The sequence below is a fragment of the Haliotis asinina genome, chromosome 3 (genome assembly GCF_037392515.1).
Source record: "Haliotis asinina isolate JCU_RB_2024 chromosome 3, JCU_Hal_asi_v2, whole genome shotgun sequence".
NCBI classification, from domain to species: domain Eukaryota; kingdom Metazoa; phylum Mollusca; class Gastropoda; order Lepetellida; family Haliotidae; genus Haliotis; species Haliotis asinina.
The window spans coordinates 14,054,179-14,082,177 of NC_090282.1; the positions used below are offsets into that span (position 1 = coordinate 14,054,179).

At 40.2% G+C, this 27,999-nt stretch overlaps 1 protein-coding gene across 1 annotated transcript; it reads left to right on the forward strand.

Moving 5' to 3' along the window:
- The first annotated feature begins 3,284 nt into the window (after nt 1-3,284).
- LOC137277506 (uncharacterized) lies at nt 3,285-27,761 on the forward strand. The gene is made up of 3 exons (XM_067809267.1): nt 3,285-4,879; nt 18,923-19,190; nt 25,382-27,761. The coding sequence occupies exons 1-3, from the start codon at nt 4,586-4,588 to the stop codon at nt 25,447-25,449; spliced, it is 630 nt and encodes a 209-aa protein (XP_067665368.1). The 5' UTR covers nt 3,285-4,585; the 3' UTR covers nt 25,450-27,761.
- Nucleotides 27,762-27,999: the final 238 nt, after the last annotated feature.

The window sequence follows — 27,999 nt, forward strand, 5'->3', positions numbered from 1 at the left end:
AACCCTCGCTAAGATCAATGACATGTCAGGTTAATGGACACTGGGCATGCTAACACAACGCCTTTTCAAACAGCACGACTTACCTATTAAACAATGCAATACAAAATAAGGAGAGCGTATTACTTCCATAACACCATGGCTGTGGCTATCGATTGGAACACCGTGGTGTACCTGTGTTAACCTGATGAAGAGCAGGTTGATCCGTGTTGCTGTAATCAGGTTGCTAGTACTGTTAGGTGAAGTTCGGAACCCTTTGGTCAACAGTGAGTGAGTGTGAGTGAGTTTTGTTTTACGCCGCTTTTAGCAATTTTGCCGCAATATCACGGCGGAAGACACAAAAATAGGGAATCGAACCAGGGTCTTTGGGGTGACGAACGAACACGTTAGCCACTCGGCTATTCTCAGTGAGTCAAGAGACAAGGTGAGGTGAAATTACTCCCTCATCCATAAGAAACCTCTGCTAAAATCAGAGTCTATTGTACAATTGTGACATCAGGACAATTTGTTTCAGCAGCATTGCAGCTGTAGGATGTTGTTTTGTGAACATATCGACTAGATAATCCAATGATTGCCACCATGCGATACGCTGACAAAGCATATGTTTATGAAAACATCGAAATACTGATGCTACCAGGTGTACCCGCCAGACTTTGGATGGCATTTGGTTGGGACAGAATGGTCTGCTTCGGGTTTCGTTAAACGTTACCAACGACTATAGTCTTTAGTCGTTACTAGAACTGTGGTTGCCACTTGATCCACTCATCAGCAAGACCTCTCACGTTGGTTCCCAATGATTCCTGCAGGAGAGGCAGCAGCTCTTCCAGTGAATGCTATGATTTTGGTCTTCGTCTTGTCTTGTGACCATGGCTGCGTCGACACCCATGAGAAGCTGGAAACAGACCCAATACACTGTTGTTGGCAGTTCTTCTGTTAAAAGGACTGCCAACGTCTTTTGTGTTGTCATTATATCCATATGGCATTGCATTGTATACTCAAATTAATTTCTCTTGACATTCTGTTATGTCGTCTTCATTTCAATGGCGGTGTATTTTCATTTTTACACATGATGAAATTATTTCCAGAATTTAAATGACGTTAGACACAACGGGAACATTCTATTTATGCCTGATCTATGCTGATTCGTGTCTATGAGATGACAGAAACCATGAAATCTTGACAGAGAGATATTCGTAAGGACTGCAGTCGCAAAAACGCCAGTGCACTATTTTTTGTATTACTGTGCAAGTCCGTCAAAATTCTGATTTACAGGTCGATGAATGACTACCAAAGAATTTTAAGAGATGAACAATGATATACCCAGTGATTTGAGGGAGACACATACTAACTTCGATGGCTTCGATGGTTTCATATGTATGTGTAGTCAACGATGGTAGGTTTACAGTAGAAGGTCACTGGCGTGCTCGGCCGTGTCAATGTAGAGTATTGCTAAAGCCGCACTGCAGGAAGCCCCGCAAGAACATGGTTGTCTGATGCTAATGCGAAACGTGTATAAAATAGGTGAAGTAAAGAGTTTCTTTGCCATATGATACTTTCCCATTTCCCGCAGTCGGATCAGCTGTTAACATATCGCTTTGATGAACCTGTCAGGTAAAAGTGTTGTTTTAAGGCGATATAGCATGCAAGGAGTATTATGCATTAGCAATTGGACGAATACAATAGGAGGAAAGGGGGCTGATTAGTTTGCCCCTCTTTTCATGTATAGTGTGCCCAGTTAAATGAATATGGGAGTAACGTTGCTCGTACATAAAGTAATTATATCTTATGTGTATCGATTAAAAGAAGGTCGTGGTACAATGTAGACTGGGCTCTTGGCAGTGGCATGGTTGTGGAATGTAATATTCTTCAAATGTAGAAACGCACGGACCCAAAACATGGAAATGAATTAAACGGAGTTGGTTAAGCTTGAACTTAGATGAAGGAAATAAGACACACTGATGATCATATGTATTGTATTTATTGTATTAGGCTAACTGCCCCTGGAAAACTGACCATTATACGCCACTGCAGAAGCGTCGATCATGTTCGTCGCAAAGATGCTCGATCGGGTTCAGATCAGGCGATTTGAATGGCTACGGAAGGACACTGACGTTTGCACTGGCGGGATAGGCACTTGTTATAAGGGACATGTGGAGTCGAGCGTTGTCGTGTTAAAACAGCTACCTCTGGGAGGGGTGAGATCGCACGATTTGGTCGATGTGGCGATTTGATTGCCTTGAACCACACGAGCTCTGATCTTCCCGTGAAGGGCATGGCTCCCCACACTGTGACTTTCTCCTCATCTATCCTGCCCACCGGAGTTCGCAAAACGTTCATATCGACCTCCAATGATGATGAGGAGGAAACGGGCTTCATCGCTGAACCGAAGCGTTGACAGTTGCCCAGGTTCCGTGCATGTGCCCTGTTGCATGATTGGACACGATGTAGTCGTGTTTGATATGCTCGAGCTCATGATGAAGCAAATATATGACAAGAGCTTATGTAACAGTGTGACATTTACCCCCTTATTTTCACGCTTTGCTTTATGTAATCCGGATCGATCATCCTTGTGTGTGATGTTATTATCCCTAAACGCCATCAGCGCATGTACCTGGAGTCAAGCAGATCTCCGTCACAACGGCGTTTACGTAAGGGCGCCGGTACTTTGTGATGAAGCAGTGAGTGACTGTAGATTTATGCCGCTTTTAGCAATATTCCAGCAATATCACAGTGGGTGTTATGAAGTAAACTCTCTGATATATCTGAAGCATGGAATGTAAATTGTGAGTGAGTGAGTTTAGTTTTACGTCGCACTCAGCAGTAATGCAGCTATATGGCGAGTAATTTTTGACTCATGAAATATTTAGACATTTGAAGCAATATAACAATTCTAACTTGTAGATTGTTTGTTTGTATATTTTATCCGCATGCAAGCATTGTAAGGAGTAAAACCGAAATGGCATTCACATACTGAATTATATCGAATTTCGAAACGGTGCCTTGAACGTGACGAGCCAACGTATAAACCACAAGTGCACTCTCCCCTCAGCCAACCAGGGTGTAATTATCATAAAATAGCTGTATCATTAATTACATTGGAGTACACGAGATGTCACCGTGGGTATACGACACGGATGATCTGATCAATACAGCGTCTGTTGCCATCAATATAGAAGCACTGAATAAGCGCTAATGGCAGAACCTTATTTCATCACCAAATGGCGCATCATTACCGCTGGGCCATCTACAGCATCCAGATGGCCGTAGTATATGGAAATCAAGTCAGTCTCAAATCCGGAGTCTCGATGGTAGTTTCCAAACAATGCTTGAATAATGTATAATATTGATTACACGGTGCCATAAACGTAGAGGACAATCATATCGCCGTTATGTACAAGTGGTGTGTGATGCCTAGACAGACTTTTTATACTGAGAACATTGAGTGATGTTCTTCACGTCACAGAATCTAAGTGGGATTGCCCATGTGAGCCGACGACATGCCTCTGAGTCACAATTTTTAGGCCAAGTCATAGCGTCCCCACGTGATCGAAAGCCCCACTAACCTTTACGTCACTGAAAATCCCTAGACGTCATAGCGGACGACCGGAAGAGTGTGGAAGATAATCGGAAGATTATCATGATGTTACCACGTTACAAGATATTTGGTGAATACGTCATAAACATAAATATGTTTCCGGTGAAGTGGGTGGCATTTTTCGGGATTTTCCCTGACCTATAGGTCAGTGGGGCTTCCGGTCACTTGGGGACGCTATGACGTGATCTAGAAATCTGAGGCATGTCTTCCTCTGACAATCCCGCCTAGATCGTGCAACGTGAAGAACCTCACTCAACAAGTGACCTGCAGTTTTAGATAACGCACAGTCTAGGCATCAAACATCACTTGTACATAACGGCGATGTGATTGTCCTCTGCGTTTATAGGCATCAGGTAATCAATATTATACATAATTCAATCATTGTTTGGAAAGAACCATCAATATACTGGATTTGACATTGAAAGGGTTATCATATACCACGCCATCTGGGTTTTAGATGGCCGAGCGGTAATGATACGCCAGTTCCGGTTAAGTTAATTGGACGCTACGACGTGACGCAGAAATCTGGGACTCTAGAGGCATGTCACCTTCTGACGACACAGCAGTAATCGTGTAAGTGGTAAACATCTCGTCAATCCTGACCAGGAACCCTGTCACTCATCACACTCCGCCAGCTGTAAAGGACGTCCGTGCTGTTCTAATCATTGCAGGAGACTAGCGACAGGCTGAAGCAGCGGACCATTAGCCAGGCCGAGCTGAAGGCACGAACATTGATCACCAGCAGTCATGAGTAGCCTATAGCACATGCTTGAAAGTACGACTCACAGGGTCGACCTGTTCTGGATTCGCCAAATGGAGCAAGACAAAGGGTGTGTCTCGACGTAACGATTTCTGACTTAGATACCTCAATGTAGGATGATGTAGATTCGATTTCGCCTCGCCTATCTCAAGCTCTTTGATGAGCTTACTGATGGCAGTTATCGTGAGGCACAACTAGGAGGTGATGACAACAGCAGCCTGTTTCTATCTACCATGGAGGAAGCACCACAAGCTGATGAGGAACACACGGAACATCAGAAAAAGCAACCAGCCCACGCCTCAAATAGTGATGGTCATCACGAATCTACATTAAACGGAACTTCCCTGAAGGGCATACTCAAAGTTAAAAGTGAACCCATTTTACATAATGATGGTAACGACGATGGACGTCTTCCGGAAACCACTACATCAGCAGCAACAGCAGTAACTACATTAGAGACGGTGACGGAGGCACCGTTAAAACACAAACCAAAAACTACTGCCAAGAAAAAAGCCCGTGGCGGCAAGGTATGTGGCAAGCTGTCTTCTTTGTTCCAGATGCATTGCACTTATATTTTCACATTATTCACAGAACACGTGTTAAACTTGTATGGAATCTGCAGGTGAATTTCATTCATTGAAAACATATTGAAATTGTTGTTAATGTACAGGTTAATTTGATTCCTAAAATACCTGATTGGTTTCTAAATGAACCGGGGTACTTCTTCGGGCCGTAGGTTACACAGTTGCATTGCTTGGGTAGGGGACTCTGACACTAGAATGAATATCACATGTGTAGAGTTGTGGACGGGTTTCTTTCAAGATTTATTGTCACTGTAACCTATCAACCGGATGTTTAAATTTACACAACGTGTATTATAGTTGTACAACTGGTGTACGGGGTTATTTCAAATCATGCAATACGTATCATACGTGTACCTTGTGTATCTACCAGATAAATGTTTTCCATAAAACACACATTAAAGTTGCACAATTGATATACGCCATTATTCTTAGTCATCTAATACGTATTATCAGTGTACCTTATCTACCAGATATGTTTCGTTTCGTAGAACACTATTTCAGTTGTGCAAGTGGTGTACGGAATTATTTCAAGTCCTACTTTTACGCAGACATGTACCTGTGTTGCCATCTCCGCTGGTACGGGTGTGGATAATAGTCAGAATACGTAATTTGGCCCGTCTCACACAGTCCAAGCAACTGCCTTGCTCCATCCGACTGAACACCAATGCCACTGGCTTACAAAGTTGTTTTATTACACATCAGGTAGTAGCATTAAAGCTCACTTGTCTCTTCGTTATGTCAACCGTACATTTTGGGACACACTCTATTGTTTGGTATTGTTCAGAAAGGGAATCTTTAAACTGTTCTTTTTCACTTGTCCTGGTTTTTCTAGCGGGCTTAGAATTATTGCCGTAATGAGACATGTGCTGATTTATTGATACCGTGAATACGCCTGCAATCTATAAGCCTGAACTGCGATAATGACGGGAGTTAAAATATAATTGACAGGTGCGACGATCTATTTCATTGACTTTATGCATTAGCGAAAGCCTTTGAAAATGGATTTCTACACTGCACTGATTTCGTGTGATATTATATTGTGCTCAATATACCTAGCGACGAGGTAGTGCATTAGTCGTGTATGCATTTATGCATGACATCAGCATACACTGTGTCTGTGAGTGTTGTACTTGTAACAGCACGTGATAGAATCAGAGCAATTAACTCTATTTCAGGCTTTTATTGAAGCTTCCACATTCAGAACCAGCTTTTACTATCCCCCAAGGGAATGTATACCCAAGTAAAATATCCGAAATATTCAAAAATATTGAACAAATCGATTTCATATGGTGCTAATAATTGATAATGAGGGTCCAGATTGATTATCAATATATGAACATTGATGTTTATACAGTTGTCTCACTGAACTGGGGGAAATGGAGTTTATGACTTATGTGCGATCGGTCTCGTGGGCGATTTCGAGTTACAACCCTGGTTAATCTTCTCCGTCAACGTGATTGTGTTTCGCCTACGCGGAAATGAAAGTCTTTTGTGCCAGGCAGACATTATTACTTGCAATATCCGAGTAGAAAAGCACTGGATATTGTTAAACTCATTATAGTGACCATACTTGTCTGCTTACAGTCTAACCGGCTTCCTGTCTACCGTGACCCCGCGGTTCAGACATTGCAGACCATTTGATCCCAAATGTCACTGTATCAATATAATGGTCATGCATTCATTCATTCGTTCGTTCGTTCGCAAAGCCTCATGATATATTTACAAACATGCCAATTAATGACATTTACTGTGCATATTAGTTATCTGTTTCTCTAACGTGGCCAGTACCCCGAATCTAGTCTGTGCCAAGGTTCCCTTTTCTGTCCGGTCACATCTCAATCATTCTACGTTTGCGAGAAGAGCTCTATGAGATAGAAATGTGAAGTGACTTCCTACAGAAAGAAATGGTGGCGAATGGGCCCAGAGAATGTACCCTAGCACTTATAAGACAATAACTTTAGGATGATCCAGTGAGTTGATTGGCATTTTTATCCCTGTGGTCTGATGTTAGGTGTGTGCGCACACAGAGACCAGAATTTAGGAGGCTATGACTGACATTTCATTTGGTAGAATCTGAGGCGGCGTGTGTCAGTTAATGAAAACACATAACACGAAACATGGCATCGCTTTGAACATAAAACAACTAATTACCCTAATGAACAGCGTCAATGTATCATACATAGCACTTATTTTACTTTTCATAGACGGTAAACCGCTAGCATGTAGATATTAAGTTCATTTCGAAAAGAATCGGCCACTCTGATGTTAACCCCACCACGGAAACAGAATTCGAGGTTGAATAGTCAGAGACGGAATTCAAGGTTAGAGGGTTAAAGCAAAGTCCCAGGTTCGATTCCCACGTAGGTACAATGGGTGAAGTCCATTTTTTATGTCCTCGCCGTGGTGTTGCTAGAATATTGGTAAAATGACGTACCCACTCGTAAACCCCATTTCAGATATCGAACCAGTGCCTTGACGTTATCAACAGGACACCACCGATACAGGACACCACCGGGTAACACTACGGTCCGTTTGAGTCAGAAACGGACCGATGAATTGCAAATTTTATCACAGTACAAAATTGCCACATAAATATAAATAGTACACATGTTTATCACTTACGATAGACAAGGAACCGACAGGTCTCCCGGAATAGATTTTGAGATATCCCGCGCCATGACTGGCTGTTCCGTTTCTGCGGTTTCACCCCCTGCGACAGATAACAACTTTTGCTTTTTCAATGATGATAGTTTCTTAAACAACTTTTTTGGTGGAGTCCGGAAAAAGGTTCAAATATAAGAAACCTGTTGGGTATTAGTATATGATAAACATGTGTACTATTTATATTTATTTGGCAATTTTGTGCAATAATAAATTTGCAATTCATCGGTCCGTTTCTGACTCAAACGGACTGTATGTCGAGATTTCGCCATAACATGATTGCGAAAAACGGCCTGTATATGTGTCAGTGCTATTATATCAGTTTCGGCTGGTGGCATTATAGATAAATGAATCATAATTCCTAAACAATGTCCAATATTGTCACTATCTCTCTCACTCACCCACACACTCAGCCACCCGCTCACTCATTTTGGTACAGACGTAAGTTCGCATCTTTTGAGTACATTGTATTTACTCATCTAATGGACGAAGACAGTACCAACGAAAAGACATGACCATACATAATCACTTAATACAGGAAATATGGTATTTGTGGAACCATCCTTCTACCAGATGACATAGTCCGAGATAACCTAATGGACGAAGACAGTACCAACGGAAAGACGACATGACCATACATAATCACTTCATACAGGAAATATGGTATTTGTGGAACCATCCTTCTACCAGATAACATAGTACGAGATAACCTAATGGACGAAGACAGTACCAACTGAAAGACGACATGACCATACATAATCACGTCATACAGGAAATATGGTATTTGTGGAACCACCCTTCTACCAGATGACATAGTCCGAGATAACCTAATGTGTACAATAGCAAATACAAATCTTTTCTGCCTTCCATTTCCATCAATGAAATGACGTCTTTGTGAAGGTATTAGACACGACTAATGCTAACCGGATATTAGATCGGTAAACTAGTCTCAGAATCAAATACAGTTATATTAAACACATACCTACATTAAGGAACTAAGTGGGTCTGTCTATATGCACTCCACTAACACCACACCCACAAAATCGAAGTCCAATATTTTGTACTTGACACACCCCATCTGCATAGAGGTTGGGGATGTATTGTATGGGATTCTCTGACACAGTTCCCTCCCCTTGTATCATATGTATGTGAGTGCCGTTTTTCACCAATTAGCAATGTCCCATCAATATCAGGCTGGTGGTTCGGAAACGGGTTTAACAACACCTAATGTCCAACCTCTCTTGCTATACAATCTGGCTGTGACCGACTCATTCACTGTATTACTACACATCAAGACGTATAGGAAGTAGCGTATTTGTAGCTATCGATTACTCAAACCGAATCGCCGAATACTAAATCATTCATATACATGTGTTTACTTTGATGATTAGGGTCGATATGATGAAAAGTATCAAATACGTGATATTGTAATATTATGGAACCAACTTGTCTGTGTGAGCCGACAGATCCGTTTCACAAAATACAAAAGGGAATTCAATCATTCATTCTGCAAGCTACAATCGGAGTCAAATGAAGGTGGCTTATCTCTAGCTTTTGCAGATGTGACATAAAATGTTACCTCACTTACATTGTCTTATAGATCTATATTGCTGTTGGAAATGGGCTGGTAATTTGCGATTGAGGCCTCTTCAGTATGTAGATTAAATATGAGATGTGACTGTAGAGTCTTCGGGTTTGTCTTCATCAACTGTGCTGGAGTCGCTAATGATTTTTCAACACAATCCCTAACACACACTGCTTCTAACAATGCTATAGGCAATGCCATGGATGCCGACGGCATGAAAAGCGTGGTCATTGTAATCTGTACACTGTTTAACAGGCAGTTCTTTGTGCATGTTTTGGAAAGGATGGAGATCTGATGGTGCTAAATGTGATGAAATCTGAGCTTTGAGCTGAGCTCAAACCCACTGTCATGGATTGTAGCCATGACGACAGAGGTCTGGACAGGTGCGCTGGAACAATTCATTGAGTTGTTCAAGCTACCCAGCCGTGGTATTCTCGTGCAGTTGCAAAAGAAAGAAGTTATATGTCTCCATCGTCATGGATCCTCCTCGGAACCTCTTTCCCGTTCTTGAAATCCGCTGCCAACTCTTAACAGCGGTGATAGCATGTCGGCACAGATGGCGCTTAGTTTGAGCTTCCTGATGACAGTACGGATGCCACTATTTCCCGTTTAATCGGCTACATCGCCATGACGTTGATGGTGAAATATGAAACCATCTTATCTGTCAATCAATCTTTATTCACACTGAAGGCCAAAGGCCCATAGTATACAAGAACACAGTACATAATATCATAGAAAGGAATAATACAGTCACATCACAATATGTCATATTGTATCAGATGTATCACATCGTATAGCATCACATTACACATGCTTTGTCGTATACCATGTCACATTACACCATACAATATTATATATCTGTTATATCACATCTTACAATATCATATCATATCACACCATATCCTATCATATCGGACCACGTCACATCAAATAACAATATAAGTACATACTTTCTATACGTTATTGTATTTATTCCGTAGAGACAATGCCTGGTAGATAAAGGTTGACAACTTACGGATAAGGACACTGCCATCAATACGCATTAGCAAAGAAAATTTCACCCTATCAGGATATCCATAATAATATGTTGGGACATTTGTTTTTCTTAGCTCCCAATGGAAAGGGCAAATTAAGAGGAAATGATATACATCTTCTGCACAATTAAGATCACATCAGGATGTACAAATTCTGTTCTCTCTGTACTTTATTATATCTCCCTGTTTCGACAGTCAAGCCATGTGAGGAACAGCTAAACCGAGCAAATGCCTATCGAAATTTCTTGATGTTTAGTAAAAACAGATAATTCTCTCTGTATGTATGGGATTAAACATTCTATAACAGAAACATTTACTTCACAATGACAGTGATGCAATCCATTCTTGTGTATGTATAGCTTTGAACTTTTGAGTAACATTATTAACAAAATGTGTATGAAAGTCAACGTTTATACAAAGGTATTTTACTTCATGCACACATGATATACTATAGCTTAAAGTTAGGTTTGTACCTTTTAGAAACCCCTCATGTCATACGTCTTGCTTAATGTGTGTGCCCATACTGACGCAGTTGTTTAACATTTGCCACGTCAATGAAATATACACAGAACATCAGTCCAAAGGAACAACCAGACTTAACTGTACCCAGAAACAAATCCCGCTGGTGTAAAAGGAAATATGACTTTTGAAAAGATAATTCATAAATGAAGGGCACTCTAATATAACTCTGACTCATCTTGAACCAGAATCAGATCGAAGCAGGGATTTGAACCTCCGTGAAGTCCCAAAACGTAACAATTTTCGTTAAAATGTTGTTGTTTTCAATACACTTTGAAACACTAGTGTTTGACGCGTAAATACGTATACACTGGCTGTATAAGACTTAATGACAACTTCGTTTTTGTATAACACGACGTTTCATGGCTAATCCTTGCCCCTGCTTCAGGCGCGCATGGATTGTTGATAGTTTTGAAGGACACAACAGAACTACATAGAATAGCCGTGATGGTCCGGTTAGCACTTTCGCAACCCATACTATAATTGCCTTTAAATACGCTTTAAGCCATACGTCTGATGAAATGTTAATGAGTGACCATCACTGACCACACCAATGACCTTCTGTATATCACGATATGCATGCTCTGACCCTCGGGGAATCACGACACGCATGCTTTGACCCTCGGAGAATCACGACACGCATGCTTTAACCCTCGGGGAATCACGATGTGCATGCTCTGACCCTCGGAGAATCACGACATACATGCTCTGACCCTAAAAGAATCACGACATGCATGCTCAATCCACAATAATGTACATATGTGTCCACTGTTCGTGCGCACATACAAGTTGGATGTATGTAAAGCATATGAATGTATGTGGAATACATTACTATACTGCATATACAATCGGTAATGTACAGGCCACACTATACAACTGCAGCTTTAGGATTGCTCGTGGTTAAATACTATCGACGTGCCAGACTGGGGAGTCACAAATTAATCCTTGACAAGAACAAATACGGACATAGCGTGTGACATATGTAAGTTCAGTCACACGATCTTTGTATTTATTCTGTGAATGGCGTATATCTAAAAAAAACCAATGCTAACCAGCACCTACATACAGTGACCCTTAAAGGTTGTCTAGCCACGGATACTTTGACAGTCCCAGCGATTATCATTTAAACCCTATACGTGTTGAAGAATAGGGGACTTTAGTATATGTGCCTTAATTCATACAGAAGAATGACAAATCGCATGATTTCACATCCGTTAATGTTGCTGTCAATACAATTGATATACCACAAAAGCCATCTGATAGGATATTCCATGGAGAAAACTCTTGCAAGTAAATATAACACGTATATGGAATACCAGCAAAGACGGCACGCACTCACGCACAAACAAACACTCTAACACACACCTATCCGTCCATACATAAACACACACGCGTATATACTGAGGGAACAAATAAGGGATCACATGTAAGGACAAGAGTTCCTCTATTTCTTTCCAGGTTTCTTCGTAAGCCTTGAATCGCATACCTTGTGAAAAAAATGCTGGAAAAAATAAGGGAACACTTGTGCTTTCATGTGATCCCTTATTTTTTCTCTCAGTATACAAATTTAGTATAATTATATAATGTCATAGACAGACACACACACACACTCACACACACACACGCGCGCGCGCGCGCAGTGTCGTGTTTCTTTTTTATATGTATACGTCGATCGAGGTAATTGATTTCTTTTCAGCAATTTGTCTCTCATAATACACAAATCCAAACATAACTCAATATCGATATGTTTCTTCAGACATCGTTATTACTGACTATATATGTAGTGCACACGGAAGCCAGACAACAATCAATGCGATGGAGTAAAATTAACGCCATATGTGGGTTCCCACGGCGACAACACACCATCATCCGAACCATCACTGTAGTTGGCGTAAATGATTTTAACAGGGTCATTGCCAATCAATACCATTGATGAAGTGACCACCGCTTGTATTGTGATTCACCTGGACAAGGTCATGTGCTTTGGAACAATAGACCAGCTTGTTTGACCGTCCACCTGAGCAGGAAGTATTGCTTTCCTGGGATCTCAGGTGTGGGAACGGACTACCTGTAACGATGATGAATCATAGCCCAACAACCACGGATAGGTGATTACAGTACTTCTTAAACCAATCAACAAGTCAGATGAGGTAAAGAACGGTGTCTCTGGAGAAAGCCTGTGGACGGAACAATATATATATACACGTATATATATACGTGCAGTTTGGGGGGCTCTGCGGAACAGGACATGTGTATTTGTTTTTTCAATGCTATGTACATACTTAGTCCTAGCTGGAATTATTCAATCGATGGATTATGGAATGTTTGTCATTTCCGTTCCGTTTTATATTCTCTACATAAGCGCGCCATCGTTTTGGTCAAAGTTGCGTTATTTTTATCTGCTTGTTCTGATGTGTATTGGGGGGCTATTTCTCATTCTGTATACCCTTGTCTCAGACATAAAATACAATAAGCAAAACCATTAGGATCACAAATCACGATGACAAATAAACCTTGATTTGCACCAAATCGATTTATGTACAAAAACCTCTCGGCCTTCATGGCTATGTAAAAATGTGTAATGACAAACAAGGTTGAGTAGTCTTAAGTGGCACTGTGTTTTCATTCACAGCATATATAATCCAGCCACAGTATGGAATTGCATTTGCCGGTACCGCGTTACCGCGAGACAATGACAATGCATATCTCCTCGTACACAAGACGATGCGTATGTTTATTTTGTCAGCGCTGTTGATATTGTCTGGTGTTGATAGATGAAATCGGTAAATGATTGATTTTGCCAAGAGATCCGAGTATATGATGTCTGACGGTGGACACCTTACCTTAAGTCGCAATTACTTTGTGTACTTTCAGTCCCGCCAAGGCGCCATACGTATTACAGTGGTAAGAACATGTGATTCTTTCCCGTATGTAACGGCCTTGTCCTCTGACCCCTGACCTCTGATAAGTGACAAGACTGTTTCAAGCTCGTGTTTGTCCTCCTTCATACATTATACTGGTACAGTCTGTGACCTGCAGTCTTGTTTGTGTGCATAATGGCACATCTGGAAGTTTTACCTTACAGACTTAGAACCTATTTATTAACCTTATGACATTCTTGAGTCCATCCTTCCTATTATGATAATTCTTGTTTATACAGACGAGGTGGGATATAATACGAAATAAAATTACACCATACGGCGAGGATCTAGGTTGCTGTTTGGAACATCAAGCATTTCCCATCCTAGTACAAGACGTGTCAATACAATATGAAAACACGGTTAATCACGCTGCGATCTGTTTCGCCTAATGATTCCCAAGTGTGCGAACGACATTGTCAACACACAATAAAAGCATTGTACTGTGCGGGAAATAAACTGACTAAAGGCACACCTAGCTCTCTGGTCAAACCCCGGTGTATTATCATAAATCTGAATTGACCGAGGATTTATATCTATATGTTCCACTGGCATATGTAGTAAACGTAAGTCACGTATGTCTTTAGGACCAGACCTGTTGTTCCGTGTCTGTTATTGAGTTTGTGTTTTCCATACGGACAATGCACTATTATGTCCGACAATGCTATATTGGTCAGCGTTTACAGTAACAATGTGCAGCCGTGATCCGTTTGAACGTAATGACTTGTTTGTCACATTATCTTGTTCGTTGAAGGTCTTTTGTTCCTGGAGGATCCTATATAATGTTTCCATTGGTTATTTCAGGTAACATTTTTGTTTGCAACACAGTTGTGTAAATGTTAAGTGGGCCCGTTTAGTCTCTCTTCAGTTACAGGAATAGGAAACAGACAAAGAAGCAGGTCTTCATGCAGTTAGATGCTGGCCCTACCAGTAGGCCAGATTCTTCCCCTAGATTCGCTATTCACATTACCAGTTAACTATTAACGTTATATACTGTATATACTTTTAACTATAAGCAGATTTTGTTCATGGCACACTGGTCATGGAAAATATAAGCCTGTACATTTCCATGCTACTGGCATTGCGTATTTGTAACTGGATTTTACCTGGTGTTAAGCGCTATTTGAGTCATGTCACAGCTTACACCGAGATAAATGTGGGGCAAGTATATATAGCTGCGCAAGACACTGACATACATCATTCTGATGGAACTAATGCGCTTCATAGCAGAGCATAATGACCATTAAACATGTGGTGAATGAACTAAAACAATACAGTTCCAGTGCAGCTGAGCGGAAAAGTAATCGAAGATTGAGTCTCAGTCAGAATTTAACATTACAAAAAGCTGAATAAGTATGAATAATGAAGCGCGAATATTTTATGAAATAACAGTGACAATTGTTGTCCGAGGAAGATGTGAAAAGAGTTCAAGATGTCACTTTGTCTTTTATGTAAATATTGACGTTCACATAATGTTCTGCAGATAACTAACGGTCCAGATATCACGGATGGTTTGCCGGGGGGAAGTTATTCATTATTGATTCCACGTGGATAAATGGTTCTCCTGACGAGAAAGATAAATCTCGACAAGTAATAACATTTTATAAACCTGATTGTCACTGAATCCGGCGTGCTAAGGTCGACCCAGTTTTACACCAGTCATTTACTGGTATTGGACAGCTGACAACAGTAAATCGCTTGTCTTCGGGTCGAATCCTTAAGGTATCCTCCTATTGTTTTACAAACTTTAATGATACAAATCTCAATGTACTGTTATGTTTGGTTGGCGTCATTACGTTTTGACGTCACATAACCGGTAACGAAGCAGTGAAGACGAGGTTAGAAACGATGCTTGACGCATTCTCTTTGCCGCCAAAGTGTGACTGTGTTGGCTCGCCCACTTCACTTCAAACTCCACAAACATTCCATGTTCGAATTTTTGTCGTTCCGATAATGAACACTGTGGATCAGTTGTTGGATGCTTCAAGACTCGCCGATGTCGAAAGTGTGGACGATTGTTTGCCTTAAATAACAGTTGTTCATGTCACAGTTATTGATGATGTTGACCGAAATATTGATCTCTGATTGGACCATTTATAACCCGATACAATTGTGTGAAGCAATGTGACGGCGATATTTCATTCAGTCCTCACAAAAGGGAATTTTATAGGTACTGTTAGGGATTCATCGCCCATATAACTCACTAGCAAAGCTATTGTAATCAATTTATACGCCGTATCCCCACTTTAACATACCAGCGTCACGATGGAAGAGAAACAAGGTGATGTGAAACAGTGTTCAGCGTCATGTTTGTTTTTATATAACATGCAAGCACCCGTGAGGTTGTGTGTGCTTGTGTGTGCTTTTGTGTGTGTGTGTGTGCGTGTGCGTGTGTTTGTGTACTGTTGTGTGTGGCACTGAATACTGACTACAAACCGTCCCGTCTCATCCCCTTGCGAACTTGCTAACGCGCCTTTGGTTTGGTACGGCCGAGGATTAAACCATATACTGTGTCCGCTCTCTGGTCAGTCCCACAACCCACTAGACAATTAGGGTGGCCAAGCACAAACTAATTATGACCCATCAAGATCCGTGTTAGGACTGATCTTCAGCAATCCCTGCATGTCGTAAGGATCAACTAACGGGACTCTGGATCAGGCTGACTTGGCTGATACGACCGTAGTAGCCGTTCTTAAAAAATATGGGTTGGGTGAACGGATTTTGTTTTTACATTTTATTTTATGTCCAAAATCCCTTAAATTTTATGAAAATTTACACATTTTCTCCAACATAAATTCAAACCTGAGAAGTGTGAAAGATTCCAACACATTTTGAGAGTCAAAGTTTCATTTTGTCTAGTGTGAAAATGGTATAAAATATTAGGGTCGGTTGGAATTATTGGTCGCGCGGCAATGAGAAACAGAAATGTTTCATATATGGCCTTAGTCACCACTTAGAAATGAGAAAAAACTAAATAAATATCCAGGATTGTATATTCTAACCTAGGAATATATCCTTTGTGATAAAGCTCGTTATTGAAGGCCTATATACGTCTACATGAATCACGTCGACTTCATCGTGATTGTGATTATCAAGTCAATAACGTTGACATCAACAGGAAATTTTCTATCTCTTTCAGTTTCTATTTCTATCTATCCCAACCATAGTCGTGTCAGGAAGGGCTAATTAAGTACGAAATCAAGAAGGTGTACAAACAGGTATTATTTGTTGACCATCGTTATCAGAGTGTCCACGGCTATTGGAAGTAGTGAAGCACTGCCAGCATGGAGGACTGGCGTCATCTGCAGCCTGATGAAATCAATACCAGAGTATATGCCATTGTCTCTTCAAATACATACTAGTATACAGGAGACTCATCGCATTGAACCTGAACATACAGGCCACGACACAGCACATTGATTCCTTGCTGTCATTATTTCCGGGTGTGTCCCCGAGAATAAATGCCGAATCAATTTGCTCTATAATGGCACATGGCTATAAGCCTGTTTTGACCAGATACGTATAAGAACAGCGCTGAAACACTAAGCTTACTAACAACACAACAGTTGGGATTTACAATAGACCAGTATTTTAAAGGGAAGTAGCTCACGATCCCGTTGTCGTATTAAGGGTGAGGGTAAGGCGGGTGAGGGGCTGGGGTGAGGAAGGTGGGTAAGAAGATGGATTGAAGGGGTGGAGTAGGATGGAGTGAATGGGATGAGGTGACGAGGGGGTGGTGTAAGGAGTAAGGAGGTGGGGTGAAGGGGCGGGGTAAGGAGGGTGAGGGGTGGAGTAAGGAGATGGGATGAAGGAGTAGGTTCAATGCATGTGTAAACTCGACTGCTTACTCTCTGGTTGTATGTCGACATTAGAACATTAGAAGAAAACAAACTACGTCAAGTACCTTTAGGATCCAAATGTTTTCCGCAAAATTTTATGGGGTATGTGTTTTATGTTGTCATGGCAACGGATTGTATGTACTGACAAGGCCCCGCAGACTCAGATTAATTTTTCCTGCGCGGTACACAGACAGGCAGAAGAAAAAATTAAGCTATTATTTATTTTTATGGATTCACGTGACTGTGATAGTAACAATTCGAACATGCCTCTCCGTTAGAGGACTAACATATTGAAAAAGTCAAACATAGATTCCGTAAGACCTGACACGTGAAACAGTGAAAGCATGAATATGATTCATTCCCCTATGAATTACATGAAGACGAATATTAGTTAAATATGCAAGTATGCTACCGCCGGAGACAAGTCGCTGTGAAGAGTTGCCTCCCTTAGGGTGATCGGAGACATTGGATTGGGTTCGAATTCAGGACTCGCCCTGTTTAAGTGACTCAAGTCAGCACCAAATCCCTGACTGGTGAGCTCCATCGAAGTGGTTTGGGATTTGCATCACTCTGGTCTTTCCTGCCTCATTAGGTTGGCGCCGTGATATTACTGAAGTATTACTTAAAGCGGCACAAAATAAAATTACTCACTCGCTCATTAGACACACCGCTATCGGCATGCAGTATGTCCCATGCGGCGTAAAATCAAGATAACTCAAAGCCTGGCGGTGATTGCTGAATTCTTCTCTCAATGCGATATGTTGACTCAATTGTCTCAGTTGCGATGCCTACTGTGAAATATACGTTCCCATCTAAGCTGCAGCAGACCTCACGCTGGCTTAACTATAGACCGACCTATGTGAGGTTTGCGGGTAATACGTCCCCATGACGATATGCTGCAGATGATTGTGAGAGGCCTGGTTAATATTGTGTCAATGTAGCACGACTGCGCACAATATCGATCACTGGATTGTCTAGTCCAGACTGTTTTCTACCACAAGCTGGAGCATTGCTGGGTGCCGGGCGTTCAACAAGAAATGAAATAAACACTTGCATGAAAATACAGTGTAGAACCAAGTTTGAAGGCGGATATCATGCAACAAACAAGAAATGGCTATTCAATAATGGAAATCATTGTTGAAATCATTATAAACAATTTACATTAGCATTGCAGAGCTCCTGTATCCATCTTCAGCATCGTTGCGTTAGCGTTTTGATACCTGTGTACCCCCCACCCGTGTAGAGGGGCTCACACAGCTAAGAGGTCAGAGTCCATTAATCTACAATCTCTCTATAGATGTAGTATATAGATGATATAGATGTGTACTTGTGCGCCTACATACCTCTCTCCATCCAGCCATCCATGCATTAACGCACATTTTGGATACGCATACCTGTTGAGACACTAACATTTCCTTGCTTTGTGACAGGCGAACTCTACACTCAGCTATGACAACCCAGCATTTGAATCCGACATGGGTGCCTCTGGGAGCCACCTTGCAGACATCGTGGGAAAGGTGGTGGGAGGTTCGATCCAGGACGCTTCCGACTGGCACCCGTACGGTAGGACCAGCATGTACGAGGAGCTACACTCCGGGAAAGAGAAAAACGGACTGTTTGAGTCGGAGAAAGTCATGCTGTGGTTTGTGTTTACCGTTATGTTGGTTGGGATGGCAGGCGGCATCATCTTCCTTTCAGGTGAGCTATGGTCGTTTTCCATTGATTGATTGGTTGGTTGGTTGGTTGATTGGTTTTGTATGTTAAATCCAAAAATGCATGCTTTCTTTGGCTAGGCCGTTCAGTTTTGGTGTATATATTTTTTTTTTATTTGATTAATTTCGACATTGTTCTACGTTATGACAGAGAGATTGCCCCAGTCTATGTTATATGATCAGGATTTAGGTACAATGTGTCAGCTGTGCCTTCTCGTTGACAGTTGTGACAATAAGGAACAAATACACACTCATTGCCAATCTATGCCATCTGCACATATTACAAAGTTCAGTTCAACATTCATAACTTACACACCTGAAAGTATGAGCGATAACGAAGGACATTGAAATCTGCCAACAACGTCAGTCATGAAACATTAGCAAGTTAACAGAGCTCTAATCAAAGTCAGATTACAATGAGAGGATTTGCCGTCACCTGAGCACGCTATTACCGGCGTGACTCCATCTCTCATACGTCCAATAACAGATCAAAGACAGCGCTCACACGGTGTATGTCACGAAACACAGTGTGTCGCGTTCAGCATATTGAGGAAACCTATTGTTACTCTGTTGTCGGTGTTCAGTTACTGATTACATATTAGCGGTGACCGGAAGTAGTACGGACATTTAGCCGTTCGCCACTCTAATATGAACGGTTGAGTTCCCATCAACCTGAATACATTTGGAGTTATGTCGGTGAAGGAGATCACACCTGAGTCCTCTGCGTGACGAGTCACCGCCTCAAAAACCAGGCTGGAGTCTCCTTGATCAGTGTGAAGGGTCTGTTTACTCAGCATTGATCTGTACTACTGTGGTATACCTGCACTATTGATGAAGGAACGGTTAAAATTCGATACCATAATACATACAATACATAATAACATACAATTCTATTTGATGTTTAGCACTTTGGGGGACAACGAGACAAATGAGAGAACGCCATTGTCTACGGTGTCAGAATCTGTTTTAGTGTGTGGCTCACGCCGTGTTATCAAAAATTCCCGTAATGCGTAGATAGGAGGGCCCGAGAAATATCTTCACCACATGATTTCAGAAAAGCATCGGTTTATTAAATATTTTGTCGCTCTCATTTACATGACTGCCGATCTTGAACCAGACAGTAATCACGTGATCAAAACTTGATCGCTAGCGTACTGGATATTTCTTGAAAATGAATTTTATGGTTATTGTCATCACTGCACGTAATGTTCCCAAATGTTTGGAATCACTCTGTTGGTAAAGACATTCCTAAACAAATAGTCGCAATAGTTCTCCATTATATTTCAAGTGCCAAAGACTTGGCTACAGCTAATTTGTCACATCACACACTATACTAGTTGCAAATGCTTCCGACAGTTACAATGTAAACGTGTGAGTCCATTGCTTTTAAACAGTCTAGGCTATCAATGCCGAACCCAGGGCACCACCATCGAGCATCATTATCAACCCATTCTCACACTAAAATAATCAGCTCCCGTATTGGCGTCTGAAGTGACTACAAGCCGGTAACAGCTTCCTCACTGTCATCTCGTTGTCCATAGCAGCAGGAAAAACTTAAATTATTCAATGATACGTTCATCTGGCTACCGATTCTGTCATGTAAGTATTAATTAAGACAGAACCATCATAACAAGGATATGTTAGATTAGATTAAGCAGTATTGAAAACTGAATTGTGAATGAGTATGTTTTCCCATCTTTAAACAACATTCCAGTTTGGTGTAACCCTATGGCGAACTAAACCCGGGTCATCAGTTTGATGAGCGGACGCTTTAAGAAATAGGATTTGTCCCCTTTCTACCATTCTTTAGGTTTTGTTATAGATGTGCCCTTACTACTTTTTATCCATATGTTTCAATGTGTGGGATTTTACCTTACCAATTGATGTGACATTTCCTTCCACTTTCTTATATTCTAATAATCATTATGTTTAACGTACGAAATATCTTTCATTACAATGGTTGTTATATAATGACTTATCGATTGTGTAAGTTTCTTTTATATCAGACATTTTACTTGTCTGAAATTATAAGATGTTATAAACTGGAGTCCTGCTGTTTTTCATCGAAGCTTGTTAAGAAGAGTAAACGCTTACAACACCAGTTGTGTATATTCTGACTGTCTTTGTTGTATCATCACTTGTTTAAAATCCTTTGATACTTCTTTCATCCTGTATAAATTAATCAAACGAAGGAAAACACACGACTGTTATTTCATGTGCTACAAAAACTGTCGCTTGAGTCAGATCAAGCAAACGTAGTATTGACAAAATTTCATATTTATTTTCATTCTGAGATAGAATAACATGTGGTGTGGAAACAAAAAGGAAGCTTCTCAAAACTTCAGTTTTTGTTTATCGGCGGATTTGTTGACATTATGTTCAACAGCAAAACATCAGCTGAGGCCCCACCTCTGCAACATATACAATACGAGAGACAACAGACACACATTATTCACAGTAAGGGCGTTTGATATAGGTACGTGATAAACATAAGTTGTGTCTGCGGATAACCATTCATAACTTGCTCTGAGAGTCTGACAGTCTGAGAGTACCAAATACGGAACCCAGGGTCCCACACTTTTAAACATCTGAAGAATATTTTCCCCTATGTACCTAGAAAAATGTTATGTTTATTGTTTGTTTGAGAGATACCGAAACATTAGTAATTGTCGTGTGTTAAAGGAACACCCTTGGAAATGCACGACATCTGCATTACATAATATATAATTGAAAAATATGTCAAAAAAATGGATAAGTACTAGGAGTGACGGTGTGGAAATGTGAAGAGGGAGACAGAAGATGTGGAAGGGGTAGATGGAGGGATGACGATAGGCCAGTGGGCGTGTCGGTAGCTGCTTGTTTAGCCTGTCGGCGTCAATGTTGAACATTTGTTTTTTAGTATGGTACTGTCAGGGCCTTAAATATATTTTTCAGTGTTATATATTTGCTTGAAACTTTTATCAAACATAGGAGATGCAGATTTGTTTCTTTATTTTCACACGTATAAATATACATTTATCAGATTTTGAGTTTTCCTGCAATCATAGAAAAGACGTTCAATGTTTCTGCTTCAGTGCGTTCAGTGCATATCCTTGTGTTATAAATAAATCTTTGTGTTGTTAAAATGAAGAATTTTGTACTGAGAGTTTCATGTCTTATTATCAACTCAGCAGTTGTTTATAATAGAAAAACATTAACAGTTTACATTTGGACACCCTACTTCCATTAATCACGATCTAACATTCACAAAATGAAAGCTGTATAGCAGTAATGGATGTCGACAATGTACATAATACCATGGTAGTTAGTGGATCCTATTTAGTCCGGGAGCTAATAAAGGCATTAGAGGCACAATGCTACAGAGGATGTGCAGGATTCATTATAACGTTACATAATGCGCTGGTTGATGTCCTACAGTGTTACAGTAATATAGTCTGGTTCATAATTATTGAGAATTTTTCTTCTTACTTTGAGCTATCCAAACACCTCAACTGATTCACTGATACTTAAAACTAAGTAATGGTATAAGGGAGGTAACTCATCTTGGCCTACTGAGTATAGTACAATTAGAGTTACCTCCCCTGAATTTGTAGCAGACGTCATTTTCCTCAGCAATGTCAACAATGTCTGCTGAAGATAAAAGAAGGTTGATTTTTGAGTTGTGTAATCAAGGAATTGATGATGTAAATACATTGGCAGAGAGAACAGGAACTCCTCTTTCTACTGTGTATAGGATTAGGAAGAATTGTAAAGAGGGAAAGGATTTTGGGCACCAGAAAGGAGCAGGGAGACCCAGAAAATTGGACTTCTCAGATCGCGTCCGGCTGGGAATTTTAGCGTCTAAAAAGCAAAGGGCAAGCATCTCCAACATCAGGTATGAAATGATAGAAAGGGGATCAACAGTTGTATCAAAATCTACAGTTAGAAGAAATTTGATTGATCTTGGATGGGAGAAAAAGACTGGAATTCCTTCTCCTCTCATGAAACAAGAACATAAAGACAGGCGTGTTGAGTGGTGTTTGGCACATGAAATCTTTGACTGGGAAAATGTGATTTTTACTGATGAAAGCTCAATATGGGTATATCCCAATAATGTGAAAATATGGACAAAGTCTGCGTCAGCACCGTTGTATCGACGACCTAAATACAGCCCAAAGTTTCATGTATGGGGAGGGATATCCTTATTAGGAACGACCCCGCTGTGTGTGTTTGAGGGAAATCTGACAAGTCAACGCTACACTAACATATTAGATAATTTTCTCCTTCCAAGTGCACATGTGTTTTATGGAAATGACTGGATTTTGCAGCAAGATAATGTTCCTAAACACACCGCAAAAACATGCCAAGCAGTGGTTTCAGGAGAAAAATGTGACTGCATTACCATTTCCTGCATATAGTCCTGACTTAAATCCCATTGAGAACATTTGGGGGATGATGAAGGAATGTGTGAATCAAAAGGGGTTGACAAAAATTGAAGACATGAAGAGAGAAGTGGTCCGATACTGGGACAGCATAACTCACGAGACACTAACCTCTCTGATAGGAAGTATGCCTACCCGTCTTAGACTGTGCCGTGAAGCTCAAGGAGACTTGATAAAATATTAAATTGTTACCTACACAACATGAAAAGGTCAGTTCACTTTCACAATACATTAAATTTTATCTGATTTGTTCTCGTTTAATAATATGAAATGCTTTAGCTATTCTCAATAATTTTGAACCATACTGTATATGACTGGTTGATCCATTTTGATTTCAGTGATCCACTTACCTAATAGTGATCCCTAATTTACCTTTTAGGCGTAATGGAATCTGTTTCGGAAGCTAATCAAGGTGAAAGGCTGCCATCCTCAGGCCTTCAATTTTAAATAGGGACACGATAATCCTGCAGAAGCTTGATTATTAGAGTTTCTGGTTGTTTATCAATAAATATCTAGTTATCTATGGTTGGTTTGGTGCAGTAGAAATATTTCATACTCGTTGCTTACTGATAAATAGACATAAATTTACTCATTGCAAATGTCTACTGGCAATCATACGAGACATTTGCTTTCACTAGAATTTATTTATTTATTTATTTATTTATTTATTTATTTATTTATTTATTTATTTATTTATTTATTTATTTATTTATTTATTTATTTATTTATTTATTTATTTATTTATTTATCAAATATGGTTAGATAAGGTAAGGACGCTCAGGATATTACAAAAAATTGGACCGATAAGCATATGCTATGACGCGGGTGAACGTAACATGTATGTTAAAAATGTATCTCCGAAGGCTGCTAGCCACTGTTCCAATGATCAACGCTATGCGAATAAATGCTTCCATGCACACAACAGCACAAACGAAACTCCCCTGAGAAATTATTCAGGGGCCTTTCGTGCGTGGGGGTTTAAGAATTCCTGTTCAGGCCTAATAATGAAATATATAATTAATATTCCCTTTCTGTTCTGATTTTTTTCTGAGAAACATATTTCATATTAGCATCTTTTCAAACATCACAGGAAATTCATAAATGTTTGTAGTGTTTACAGTCATGCATGTCGCGCTTTCAGGGAAAGTGAAAACCCTCTCATCGATATTGTGTCACAGGGTCAGGCACTGTAAGGAATTGTGTCTTCCTGTGTTGCCTGTAACGACAACTGTCGGTGGTAACAAAGAGGCCGTAAAGATCGAGTTTTGGCACATTCTGATTTTGCTATCCTTCTGTCGGAGTAACACCTGGTACCATCAATACCTGATGGGCATACAAAAACTGGTGCTCGCCAAAAGTTGGAATTGAGTAATCTCTTGCTGTTAGAGGAGATTTCCTTTAACGATGACAATGTCGTGTCGCATCTATGTGCACAACATAGCAGATTTAAGGGCCAAAGGACCCTTCAAACATACAGTTCAGATCATTACTCATAACCAATATCAACGGTTACTAGAACTGTTTGTGACTGGTCCTAATAAAGACGTTGTTAGTGTATAAATGTAGCACAGCCGCTCATTAAGTCCACTGACAATAGCGATGCCACAGTGCCTCGAGACGACTGCTGATGAGTGGTGTTCTCCCAGGCCAAGTAGATCCTATCATCATCATAAACCAGGCAGTTCCTTAACTGTCACAATGCCCTCCGTAAATAAATAATGATGAATAAATAATGATAGATAATTCTTTACTTCAGAAACGTACAATATGTCCCTGAAGGCAGGCGAGACAACGGAGAGTTTGCATGTAAACCGGACCATGTGATTGTGCCAGGACATGACATGAACAGGAGGCAGAAAAACACCGACCTACCAGAGAGTCACCGGCCACTGTCAAACGCAAACAGGAGTCTTTCATTTGTAAAATATTTGTATATATGTGCACCTACCTAAGTAATACTTTGCAAAGTTATAAATTTAGAATTCAGGCGGGAATAATAAGTTCATGTCACCACGTATGTTGAGTGTCAACTTCCGTAATTCATGACGATGTTAACAACAAATTACTGATGTTAACATTAATAACATCAGTTAATAATGATGTTAACAACAAAACCATACATCTTGTGGTGATATATACAGTCCATGTCTTAATCTCCCTGTGCCTTAGTCTATTATCCTGGTATGTTATGTATACCAAACTAAAAACATATTCCGCAGTTCTTTTATATGCTTTTTACATACAGAAGTGCCTCAGATGAGTCAGTTCTTGAGAACGATAAACACCTTGATATACGATGGAATTATCTCATTGTCATAATGAGCTTGAACATCAGTACTATTTCGTACCAGCATATGCAGTGGATGGCTAAACAGTAATGGTTTACACTACGACTCATTTCGTTCATGGAGCTTATTGTTGCTTATTTTTCAAACTAATCTCTTCTGATGTCCACACAGTGAGTTCAAAGCCACAACCAAGCAGTACAGCAATGGCGAGAACAGCCGTCTGCACATGTTCATTGTCCTGGTGGAGTTTTAAATACAGTTGATTCTGAAGATTCGCAGATTTTAGTCATTAAGGTCTCAACTCCAGGGAGTCCTCTACTAGACTTTCCTTGGATTCCAAGAAACTCGAAACCATAATCTTGCTAGCTGTGAAACAGACTATGATTTCTTCTTTTACAATACCAGCTGGATCTGCTTCCAGACGACATTCTAAAGAGAGCCGAAGAACCAATCCCGAGTCAAAACCATTGAAGCCAAGCTTGGTGGAAGCGATATTTCCCAAATCATTTTTCGGAATGTTCTCAACTCTTTCATGAGAGATGATTCCTCTATTCGTACGCAGTGAGTTGCCCGTCACCCAGAATCATGTCATACTTTTTCCTGTTGTGGCAGATGAGGATCCTCCTGATCTTGCAGCACCTTTGAGACCACCTGTTGAACTCAGCTTCCCTCAGTTTTAAGGAATGAGCATGTGTGGACGGTAACTGTTGAGTTATCCCATTCAGTTGGAAATAATTCGATAATGTAGCCATGTGTCTCCATTTTCATTAACATTGTATACCCAGTCACTTTGATCCCCCAGAAATAAGGTACCTGGTGTATATTCACTCCAAATGCAATGTGCAAACATGGAACGTACGTCACAAGTAAACTGTACAAGATGTGGCTATACATCTTTCATAATAAGGGACTGAAAAAATCGTATATGAACAAAGAGTACCGGACCTATATGACGTTAACAGAATTTAGTTCAGTAATTTCATATGGCTGCCAAATGTCTTATCGAGACGGAGATGCCATAATTGGTGGTCACATAAAAGAGGCTGGCAAGTTACAATTTAAAACGTCAAGGCCTGAAAAACCAGATTCGATTATATGCCGAAACACGCTCCAGTGGGCACAATCCCCATAACAGTATGTTGTACGATTAGTTCTCATTTAAAGATGTCCGTTTCATATATCTTTGGTAGCACTGTAAAATAACATTGCCTGTTGTAACACTTAGCCTAACGTTACACGCAGTCTATCAATTAGGTCTTTTTCTTGTTTTATAGATAAAATGTACTGTACATTGTATATATGTATATGTTCCTTAGATACATATAATGAAATATATACTATAGGTTTTTGTATGATTATATTTGTACAATGTTATTGCGGATCCTGAAGGTATAGTGTTTGTATGTCTGTTACAGTTGATGTGTAAAATGGTTGAATTACGTACTAGAAAATAAACAAAACGTATATGTAAAGAAATAGTTTACAAACTGATTGAAACAATATCTCCATTTATTTGTCGTTTTATGATAGCGAATTCCAAACTGATTAATGTTGAATTTCAGAACTCGCTAATTGTAAAACGATAATTGGATTAAGATAAAAAGGAAAACCAATGCATATTTTCTGGCTTTTGATCTCACCTAAGCTCATAAATAATTCTTATCAGTCTGTCTGTAAAACTGACTGAGAAAATGAGGCATTTTGTTCTTGTGAATCATATTTTGCGCATGGATTGTGACATATTTAGTAACACCAAATACAGTATATATGACCGTATGTGTTTAAATGTATACGGGATGGAACTACCTAATGTATATATTAGATGCTTATAAAGTGTCACCTCCTACATGACTTTTGTTGATGTTTTGTTTATTTTACGGAGGAGTACATTCATATGCAGTGGTGAGGTAAGTTTGGGTTATTTGGGTGAGGTAAAATAGGGTTTCACGTCACAATCAATACACTCACACGTTTACAGTTGGTTTGTTGTTTATCGCCGCACTCAGCAACAATCCAGCTATATGACTGTAAAGAATCGATTCTGGACCAGACCGAGTGCCAGGCACGGTAACAACAAGTAGCATCA

Bases quoted from the DNA above. Each gene is read 5' to 3' on its own strand.
- LOC137277506 (XM_067809267.1), top strand. From the start codon at position 4,586: ATGGAGGAAGCACCACAAGCTGATGAGGAACACACGGAACATCAGAAA. The intron at 4,880-18,922 runs GTATGTGGCAAG...GCTTTGTGACAG, and splicing joins AAAAAGCCCGTGGCGGCAAG to GCGAACTCTACACTCAGCTA. The intron at 19,191-25,381 runs GTGAGCTATGGT...TCTTTACTTCAG, and splicing joins CGGCATCATCTTCCTTTCAG to AAACGTACAATATGTCCCTG.